The 11,186-nt window shown below is 33.3% G+C and overlaps 1 protein-coding gene across 1 annotated transcript; it reads left to right on the top strand.

The window, feature by feature from the left end:
- Window positions 1–2,790: 2,790 nt before the first annotated feature.
- LOC108346262 (NADPH:adrenodoxin oxidoreductase, mitochondrial) lies at window positions 2,791–8,270 on the top strand. Its single transcript, XM_017585293.2, has 14 exons — window positions 2,791–2,882; window positions 2,986–3,119; window positions 3,186–3,290; window positions 4,001–4,114; window positions 4,210–4,263; window positions 4,427–4,543; window positions 4,716–4,825; window positions 4,911–4,984; window positions 5,540–5,601; window positions 5,824–6,022; window positions 6,279–6,339; window positions 6,570–6,637; window positions 7,491–7,633; window positions 7,775–8,270. Exons 2-14 carry the CDS (start codon window positions 2,994–2,996, stop codon window positions 8,003–8,005), a joined length of 1,464 nt encoding a protein of 487 aa, XP_017440782.1. The 5' UTR covers window positions 2,791–2,882; window positions 2,986–2,993; the 3' UTR covers window positions 8,006–8,270.
- The last annotated feature ends 2,916 nt before the right edge of the window (window positions 8,271–11,186 follow it).

The following is an 11,186-nucleotide window of genomic DNA, read 5'->3' as shown; positions in this document are numbered from 1 at the left end:
TGATTAAATGTATATGAAGTAGAAATGCTAATATGATTGTTTATGTGGAATATGATTTATTAGTATGATATGAGTTGTGCGAAGTATGCAAATTGATTATGATATGAATTTTATAAAGTTATGAAGTTATGAAGTTATAAGTTAAGAAAATGAGTTTGAATGTAAATGGATTCTGGATATGAAATTTCACTATGATAAAGTACGTTCATTACTGAATGGTCATTGACCGTTCGGTTTTCCTGGTGAACATAGTTAAAAAGGGGGTTCTTTCATTTGGAGAGAATCCTAGTGTAGGACGAGCGCCCTCGTGTGGTAATACTATGTTTGAGCGTTCGGCCAAGCATAGTTGTGCCTAAGTCTAATGTGATAAGCCCAATATATATATATATATATATATATATATATATATATATATATATATATATATATGTAATTGTATATTATTGTTGTTCGTAAACACCACGTCAATAGTAACTTAATATATTTACCAAACCTTTTATTAGAAGTTTATTAGTGCTCGGTCTTACACCTAGCGCTCATACTGAGTAGTGCTCGGTCTTATACCAAGCGCTCGTACTCATTTCTTGTATAATTCAACCTTGATGAAATAGCGTTCGTCCAATTTCAGTAGAATTTCCTTTACCGTGTTCGGTCATTGACTGGCATTCGGTTTCTGTATATGAATTATTTTAAATATGGTTCTTTAACGTCTTGATGTGTCTATAATCATTGGATGCGGCGTAGAGCCTCCGTACTTGATTTATTCTTTGAGTATTGGTTTGAACTTACGAGAGTCAGTTCATTCAACTGATTCACGTGGTAAATAACGTTCGTCATATGGTATATGATTGTACTCGGTTCATTCCTAAACCTAATAGTAACTATCTTGGTCTTATTCTGATCTGGAACGGGCGACTTCTTGGTCTTGTCCATAGTGTTCATCCTCGTTCTTAGTAAGGACTGAACGTTCGGTATTTGATGGTCTTAACATTTATGATAAGGATGAAAGTAAAATGATGGATAATAAATGATGAAGAATTTATGAGATGGAGGAAACGTTGTGAAAAATGAACGAGCGTTCCGGTGAGGAACGACTCATGTATGACTCTTGAAATTGTAAAGTATGAATGTGGTAATGCTTAGCTGGCGGTTCATCCTGATGTTCTGTGAGTACTCGTCCTCATGTAGAGGAGGGTAGGTCATGTGTGGGAACGGCAGGAGGTCCTAGTCCTTAGGGTTACTTTGGGCGGAACGGACTAACCTCGGGTGGCAGCTGATGAGAGTATTCCAGTTATTACATCACCCGGGTGCACGAACGTCGTAGCTACACAGAATTCATACCGTCCGGACAGTCAGTCTAGTAGTAGGCCTTGTTTGAATTGTATGTTGAAATGTACTTGATGTGTTTGAATTTGATAAACGTATGTTATTACTTGAATTAAATTACATAAGCTTACCCTCTGTTTTTCTTGTGTTGTCTTGTTGTACGTCCGTCCTTGTCATTGCAATGATCATCCATGTGGATGTGAGCAGAAGGAGGCGAGCTACTTGAAGAAGTGCTGGAAGAGGAAAACTTGGTAGAAGTCGAAGTTAAGACCGAACAGTAGAACGTTTGGTCAGTAGAGTAGTTTTCGTAAGTGAGGTGGTCGTTCACCTCTTTCCCATCTTCGTATGTATGACCGATCGGTAGTGGACTTTTGTAAACCGTTCGGTCAGACTTGTACTTATGTTTTGTTTATATCTTTTGTAACTCTCTCTCTGTAAGGCCGTTCGGCCATGCGCGCTCGTTGTTTAGTGTAAGACTGAACTGATATATTATTAAATGTAATTAATTTTATTATATGGTTTATTACTGTATTTTTAGGATGTTACATCATTGAAGCAACAATCTACAGTGACGTTTTTAAAGAACAAAACATTATTTTGTCGAATTAAGAATTCGTTATAAAAATAGTCATACAACTGATAATTATACTGAATAAAAATACGTATCTTTCCTATTTAGCATTATGTCGTGATACTTAATAAAATTATTATTTTTTAAAGGAAGTGTTTCACAATCATTTCTGAAATTTTTACCTAATTTTTTAATTAAATTTATCATATTTAAGTTAAACTAATTTCTTCTTCTTTACTATTGTTTATCATAAAGTCAAAAATAAATATCTTTTTTATCAATTTAGATAATCCTGAATAAATTAGTAAATGTTACGAAAATAAACGTGTCTAAAGAAATGCTTTTACTTCTTGCACCCTATTATTATTAAATGCACTTTTATATAAAATATTAAAATATTCTTATTTACTTGTACCTCATCATCGCTGTTATATTGCAAATAGGTAGAAGAAGAAGAGGAGAGAAGAGAAAGAGTTGCTGACAAAGCTTATTCTGGAAAGATTTTTTTATAACATATTTTATGTGTATTAAAAAAATGGTTTTTGAAAAATCATTCTGAAAAATGGTTTCAGAAAGTATTATATACATTTCAGAAAACTTATTTAAGAGATCCAATTTTTTTTAAAAAAACTTGTTCTAGAAAACATTTTATAAGTTCTAAATCCTATTCCATTAATCTTGTACCAAAAATTCAGAAATTGTATTCCGAAAATTTTAAGAAACTTGTTCTAGAAAATTTCCAAAATAAATAATCTTGAAGTCTTTTTTTACGGTCATGTTGAAAATTCGGGGTGCAGAAAGCAATTGTAGGGCAAGAACAAAAGGCCCCAAAGGAGCCGCCAATCTTATAATTAGGCCCAGTTCAATTGGATTTGTCAGGCCTAGATTTGAGCCGAAAATATGTTTCCACCAAACTGATCCAGACCGAAATATTTCAAGTCGGATCGCCTCCGATGATGTTCTGTTCGTGAGAGACACAGCACAGGTGATTCTGATTTCCTTCCCAAGAAGAAAACCCTTCGTTGCAGAAAAAACAAACACCATTTTGTGTATTTACCACATTTTTCTTTTCTCTCTCTCTCCCACAGATAATAAAATGCAAAAATTCGCAATTTTCCGAGCTAGAAGGTGGCTATGTAGGAGCTTCTCGGGCATTTCTTCAAACCCATTGCGGGTGTGTGTCGTTGGAAGTGGCCCTGCTGGTTTCTACACTGCGGAGAAGGTAAAACCCTAATCTTTATGCTTTCAGTTGAAAATGAATAACTGTAACCAAATGGGTTCTTGGTAGATGTTGAAGGCGCATCAACAAGCACAAGTTGATATCGTTGACAGGTTGCCCACACCTTTTGGGTTGGTTCGCTCTGGTGTTGCACCCGATCACCCTGAAACAAAGGTCCGCTCTTGTTTCTTGCACCGTTCCTTTGTTCAAAATTCACTAGGACTGGAATTTTTCATAAATGTGATGTTAGGGGGATCTTTCTTGGCTACAAGGGAGTGGGGATGAAAAAGAAGTTCTTAGTTATGTTGTGCTATGGCTATTTAGATATTTTGGTGTTGTAGTAGTGAAAAAAGAAATGGAGTAAAATCCTCAGGCCACAGTAGTTCCTAAAATTAAAAAACTTTTCCGCCTAGTCCCTGATCAAACCGAATTTGTGCAATCATGTGTTCACACACAGTCAGTAGGTTGGATCTTTTGGATGAAGAATGGACAACTCAAATCTTGAACGTGTGTCGGTCCTATTTACTAAATTAATATAAGCTGTTCAATCTTTTTCCAATGGTTCCAATACGCCGATTGCATAACTGTTTGATTCTAATCACTGCAGAAACTTGGATATGTGATGCCTATGATTTGTGAGGGATTAATTTGTCTGGTGTATGTGGACTTATATGGCTATGATTTGTGATTCTTAGGGACTAGAGTGGGGCTTTTGCTAGGAACTACTGCTCCAGCTGCCAAAATTTTCAAGGATGAATTTTGATGTTTACTTGAAAAATTATTTCAAAACTTATTATTTCTATTTTTATGGTGTTGGGGACTTCACTATTTTCTTTGGTGAGAGTAACAGCATTGAGCTTAATTTACCAGAAAACTTGCAACAGATTGTCATCAACCAGTTTTCAAGGGTGGCACAACAAGAACGATGCTCATTTTTTGGTAATGTGACCCTTGGATCAAGCATTTCTCTCTCTGAATTACGCGAGCTGTATCATGTGGTGAGGCTCTGATTCTGGATGTTTTTGTCATAATGGTGACATGATATTGGTCAGTTGTACCATCTTTTCAATAATCAGTTTATGAACTTGGGCAGGTTGTCCTTGCATATGGTGCTGAAAGTGATAGAAGTCTTGGTATTCCTGGGGAGGTAATCTTGATTTTTTACTTTTGTTCCTGAATTTGCTAGAGTTTTGTGTGTTCCAACGGCATAAGCAATGTCTTAAATGTTCATTTATTATGTGATGGCTATTCTAGATGATAGTTTGAGTTACTCCTATTTCAATGATGTTTAATATTCTTCTCCCTTTCAGAATTTGAAAGGGATACATTCTGCTAGGGAGTTTGTTTGGTGGTATAATGGGCACCCAGATGGACAAAATCTTGAGCCAGACCTAAAGATCACTGATACAGCTGTAATTCTTGGTCAGGTACCTTTACCTATCGTGTCCTACCATGCCAAAAATTTATTCATTTCTTTCTAGAAAAAAAGACAACGTAATGAATGTTTAGACTAAAGAACATACTTGTGATGTGAAAATGATTTTTCCTGAAGATATAGATATAATTTTAACTTTGATTTAAGGTTTTATTTAATTTCAGGGAAATGTTGCTTTAGATGTTGCAAGGATTCTTTTACGACCTACCACTGAGTTAGCAACAACTGATATTGCCAGTCATGCTTTGGCTACCCTAGAGGAGAGCTGTATCAGGTTTTTAGTTGCATTAGTTGAAGTAATCAGATAGTCTTATTGATACCTCGTATGTTGCCTGTCTGTAATATAAGCAATATTGCAGGGTGGTTTATTTGGTTGGAAGACGTGGTCCAGCACAAGCAGCTTGTACTGCAAAAGAACTGCGTGAAATTCTTGGTAACTTCTGCATCAACTCTTATACACAGTTAGTTTAGCGACGTGGTTTTCTTGTACACATTTGTTTGATACTTTGATTTGGTTTTGGCTTTTTTCAATGGAACTGTTTGAGAAAGGGGTATGCCTCCGCTATACGATGTACTACATAACACTTTAGACTTCAAAGTTTCCTTTGTAAACTTATACTTTCTTAATTTGTATCCCTAGTAATTACTTTGCTTGTCCGCTTTCAACTTTCCATTGATTTCGATGAATTCAGTCTCTTACTGATTTCTTCCAAATATTTACGAGTGATTCTTACTTAAGTACCTGTTTCTAGTTACTCATAGGCCTTTGATTACAAACCCTACAACCCAAGGACTAAGTCTGAAATGAATTGGAGCCCTTATCATGGCTTTTGTCTTACAATCTGACATGTTATAACTGGTTTCTTATCTTAATCTGTATTAGTTCTGATTACTTCCTACTTATTTGTTAATTGTCATATACTACGAGTAACATGCTATTTATGTCTCACACATGATGCTAACTGAAGCTTTAAGGTCTATTTTACAGGTATTCATAATGTTGATATTTTCATTCAGGAATCTGATCTACTTTTAACCCCACTGGATGAGGTATAATTAGATGAATCTACTTTTAGTTCGTCAATCACTGTTTTCAATCATCTTCACCCAAAAGCATAGAATACTAGGATTTCCTAAGTACACTATGTTTTTTTTATCTAAATTAAGAATATTAATATTTGTATTTGATAATAAATAAAGGTTGATTCCTTTTCACTGATGTTATCTTATGATGTTATCTTATATCCGTGTTGATGCTGTCACTTGGCAAAGGAAGAACTTAAGAGTAACCGAATACAGAGAAGAGTTCACGAGTTGCTATCTAAGGCTGCTAGATCAAAACCTAAACACATAGGTTTGAATCAGCGTGAACTCCGTTTTGTCTTCTTCCGTAAGCCAAATGATTTTCAGGAGTCGAAAGAGAGAGCTGGCCATGTTTCTGGCGTGCACTTTGAGAAGACAGTTCTTCAGGGTAATTTTTGTTTGTCCAAATATTTTCTTTTTTACTTTGAAGTTAGAGCTTTACAATATTGGCGACATTGTAATTTATAAAGTTTTAAATTGTCATAATTTCTTATACAACTGCAAATATGTACAGTACTGGGCTTTCCTATAATGCTTAATATAAGCCATTTTTGAAGCTTTGCTATATTCTAGTACATTTAAGTCCATAGTAGTCTATCGTGCAATGAATTACTTATGATGTCTGATTCAGCTAAGTATTGCAGGTGTTAGCCACGGAAAACAGATTGCTATTGGTACTGGAGAGTTTGAAGATATAAAATGCGGGTATCATCTCATTTACAATTGCTAATTGTCATTGCTTGACATGAGATCCTTTCTGCTGGTAGCATTGTAATCAAAGATCCACATTTTTTTTATAATCTATATATATCATAAAGAAATTGTTATTATACTCTTCAAATGACTGATTACAGCCTCTCAAGATTTTTATTCATGTATTGTTGTCACACAATGTTGAGAGTAATAGTATGGTGCAACTGGTTGGCTTTTTGTAGGATGGTACTTAAGAGCATTGGTTACAAATCAGTACCGGTTGATGGCTTACCTTTTGATCATAAGAAAGGTGAATGAGTAATTGATGCTCTCAATCAATTCAGTTCTCATCCAAATTTTTGTTAATCGATGTTACACATTCTTTGGTGTAGTAGCCACGTTTAAAACAGTGTTTGTTTAAAAATATGACTAATTCTAGAAAAATTCAGCTTGCTTTTGAAGGCGAAAACAAAAAATGTAATGGAAACATTTTCTCATACCAAACTGCCCCAAAGGGCTGGAAACAAGTGATGTAATTTTGTTGATCCTGTGGTTTCAATTGGTAAATGAAATGAAAACAAGTAGCATTTACAATATTTTTTTATTCCTAGTCTTATAAGAAGTTTACACTCTCCTGAAAATAGTCTTCAGTGTATATTTTCTTGGTTTTTCATGGCATGACTTTGTTCAGTAGTATTGGTCACAGGAAATGTGACTTTAATTGATAATAGCAGGATTTCTTTCAGTAGTTGTTGGATTCCTCGTGGTCATGTCAGATTTATCCGTATCAGAGGATTTTAAATGACAAATAAAACAGTACTCGGCTTGGATGGCTTAACTCATGCTAATTGCACTATTGTGTTTCACTTGTCTAGTTTTGTTTTTGACGGGTGTTCCTAGCCAGGTGCAGTAAATGGATTGTTGCTCTTGTGTTGATGTATTTTTATTTATTTTTGTTTTTTACATTCTTCTCATTGTAGCTATAGGTTTAGGATTTTGGCAGATTCCCAACTTTCCTGCTTTGTGTCTCCTCTCTTCTGTTTTATAAAAACATTTAGATGGAACTTTTTTCTGGCATGCCAAGAAACATGATGTGTAGATGTATGTAAACGTGTTATCTGACGGGAGCTCATAGTCGTGTATATATGATGGCTACCTTTCAGGTATAGTTCCAAATGATAGAGGTAGAGTGTTGAGTGACCCTTCAGATCCTACAGTCCCTGAAAAGGGCTTGTATGTATGTGGCTGGTTGAAGAGAGGACCAACTGGCATTATTGCCACAAACTTGTATTGTGCAGAAGAAACTGTATGTATCTCGCTTTTCTATCATACATATTATTCCCATACCAGTTAAACTGACAGAAGTAGCAGGTCTTGTTAATTGTTACACTTGTGCAATAAATTACTAATGTAAGTTTTGTATTTTCTGCTCATTTTGACTTGATAGGTTTCGAGCATATCCGAAGACCTTGAAAAAGGAGGGTTGATTCCATCATCAGCCCTGGAAAAACCAGGCAGGGTCGGACTTCTCCAGCTTCTGCATGACAAAAATGTAAGAATAGTTTCATTCAGTGATTGGGAAAAGATAGACTCTGAAGAGAGGAGGCTTGGAAGTTTAAGGAACAAGCCTAGGGAAAAACTTGCCACCTGGGATAAACTGTATAAAGCTATCTCATAAGGAATCAATAATTTCATGATACTTCATTATTTTAAGCTTGATAAACATCTTTTCGTACCCCAAGGACAGTAAATACACGAAGAAACTATACACTTGTCGGTGAAGTCATTCTCTGTGTCTGTTGTAATGCCCTCAATCATTTCTTAAAATGGTGAAATCCCTTTGAACACAAACCATGCTAACCTGTTGATAGGTGGTAATTGTATGGTTATTGTCTTACTGGAACACTCAATTCTTCATATACGTCTGTTTACTGTGATTTAAATATCTTATTTGCATTGTACAAGTTATAATAATACTTGTAATAAACATAATTTATGAGAATTGGGTATTAAATGTGAAGACAATCCATAACTGTTTTATTAAATTTAGAAAACAGTTCATACTAAATGTTGAGCTAATGAGCGAATAAAAAGGTGAAAAATAATTTTTTTCTTCTGGTTGATAATGTGCCATAGCTAACATTTGATCTCAGAACTGAGTGGAATAAGTTAGGATTTCTTATAACTGATAATAGTTTTTTTAAAGAATATATAAAAATTGTAAAATTAAATTACTGTCTGGACCATTATAAAGGTATTGTTAGAAAGAGGAAATTTGAACTTCAAACAAACTGGAGTAGGCCATCTTCAAATGGTCTATTGCAGATTTAAATAATTGCTCTGCACACATCTTTGATTTTCTGCAACATTTGACTTCTTATGTAAGACAATAATACAAAATTTAATTTCCCTATTTAACACGTTTGAACTGCAATATGTTGATGTATTTCATGAAGCTCTCTGAAACGGGGTTTCTAGAATAGGATGTCTTACTGATACTCATATTTTTCTGATGATTCCCTTAGTAAGACTAAGAATTTAATAGGCATGTCTTCTGTAATGTGAGGTTAAATAGAAAAAGAAACATTGCTTTCAATATAGCTTATTATGTCAAACATCAGAATTTTTTAAACTAGAAAAAATTATTAATTCCACCTGCAAATCAAAATCTTCACTCTTTCCATTTTTGGTTTATTATAAAGACATTAATTTAGTGTGGTTTGAAGGGTAGCAGCCATAGCCATTTGCTTCTGCGCATGTCATTTGTCTCAAAAGTCAAATTAGCACTTGCTACAATTTCTTTATACGTTCAACTCAATGCTCAAGTCGTCTCAAAGTCTTCCAATACAGAATGCTCAAAGTCTTCCACACTCCACAATCACATCATTATGTGTCATTCAATGCTTTTCAAATATTCTTTGGCTTTGAATGAAAAATGGCTTATAATAATGGTGGATGTTGCTTCCCAATTGAGAGTAGTAGAATTGCTGTTATACCCAAATTGGTTAAAATTGGGTCTGTGATTAACTAATGAAATATAGAAATATTTCACTTTCTGGCATAATCACGTATAACTTCTATAACTTTCTAAGCTTCAAAACTATGTGGTCGATTTAAAATTTAATTTGAACTATTTGTTAGACTACCACACTAATATGAATCAGATATCTACTGAGCTATTTTATTCAAAGTAATTTTTTTTTACTAAATTAGTGACCTGCTGGGAAGACTTAAACACATGTCTATAATGCATAATTAATTGTTAGACCAAGAGTTTCATATGTAATGTCTATGTCAATTTTTACATTATATATATTTCACAAGTTTTATACAATTGCTAATATTGACTTGTTCATGCATTTTAAGTGCTGGTTCACACTAACTTGATCAAGATTTTTATCTAGCAAATATTATTTTTATCCATCAACAAGATTTTTTTTTTACATTATTCTAGCTTAAATCAAACTTGTTACATGTTCAATTTCAAGACCTTTCAAAATACATTTTTAAGGTAGAGATAAAAAAAAAAGGAAAACAATTAACTCTGTTAACTTGGTGATAAAGCTATCTTACCCTAATTTCATACTTTGCAAAACCTAAAATATATTAGTTAGTTTAATTTCAATTAACAAAAAAAAGAAATCAAACTCAAGTCTCAAACTACTTTGATCGAGTTAAGTAGCGAATTAACTAAACATTGTATAGTTAGATAAAATTACTTTAATGGGTAACGATGAGTTGAATTATATATTAAAATTGATTTAATTGGAAGAGGTACTTAAGTATTATGTGCTGAAATTCATTATATTCCACCTGACCTTAACATGCGTTTCTAAATTTAGTTTAGAATCCGATTTTAAAAATGATTTTTTAATTTTTAATTTAATTTATAATAAAAATATATTTGCTAAAAGTAAAAAGTGAAATATGTAGAGTCTAACGAGTCAACCAGGTGTAACTAAAATTTAACGAAATAAAATAAAAGTATAAATGGAAACACGTGACTTCCATTAAAGAAAGAAAAATAAAGAGTTTTCAATCAATTGTAGAAAAACATCATAACCAAAAAATTCTTATCTCTTAAACAGGTTTTCAAACACAACTTAGCAACACAGTAACTTTTTAAAATCTGAACATTTTTTTTATAATTTTAATTTTGATGAACTGCTAATTTGTTTAACTTTTTCATAAATCTTAGTTTGATTCCATTTGTTTTCGAGACAAGACCAGCGTAGAAGCTAGATCCTATGTGAGAAAATAGGTGTGTTGTGATGACTCATTTGATGTGTTGTGTGCATACGTCCCAGACTTATTGTCATTTTTCCCACTAAAGCTCTCTTTTCAGCACAACCAGTATTAGTGGATGCGATCATCTCTACGATACGTCTGCCTGTTAGGAAATAGAAAAAAGAGAGGATAAGAATTACGCTAAAAAGGAACTTAATTAGTTTTAAAAAATGTGATTTTATTTATTAATATTTATATTATCTTCCAATTATTTATTACTATAATAAAAAGTAAAATGATTTATCATAAATATTTTTTAATCGGTAAATGTTATTGAGACGATAAGAAGAAGTAGTTTGAGGATTATTACTCCTTTCTATAAATATAAACATATATGGCAATATCACTTAAATAACGAAAATCGAGATAGTTTGACATATAATCATATATTTGTTTATATAATGGTTCATGTTACACATAATATGTAGCTCACAACTCATTTTCAAGATTCGGAACAACAACACAATTACAGGGTTGCTTAAATGCGATGGGTATTTATGTAAGTTGCTTCGTGTTTTCTCTTATTTAAGGCATCCTTTTTAATTCACCAATTACTTTTTACCTTCTTTGTT

This window comes from Vigna angularis, chromosome 1 (genome assembly GCF_016808095.1).
Source record: "Vigna angularis cultivar LongXiaoDou No.4 chromosome 1, ASM1680809v1, whole genome shotgun sequence".
Taxonomy (NCBI): domain Eukaryota; kingdom Viridiplantae; phylum Streptophyta; class Magnoliopsida; order Fabales; family Fabaceae; genus Vigna; species Vigna angularis.
This window is presented reverse-complemented; position numbering and strand designations above follow the sequence as displayed.

Bases quoted from the DNA above. Each gene is read 5' to 3' on its own strand.
- LOC108346262 (XM_017585293.2), top strand. From the start codon at position 2,994: ATGCAAAAATTCGCAATTTTCCGAGCTAGAAGGTGGCTATGTAGGAGC. The intron at 4,985-5,539 runs GTAACTTCTGCA...TCTATTTTACAG, and splicing joins AGAACTGCGTGAAATTCTTG to GTATTCATAATGTTGATATT. The intron at 6,638-7,490 runs GTGAATGAGTAA...GCTACCTTTCAG, and splicing joins ACCTTTTGATCATAAGAAAG to GTATAGTTCCAAATGATAGA.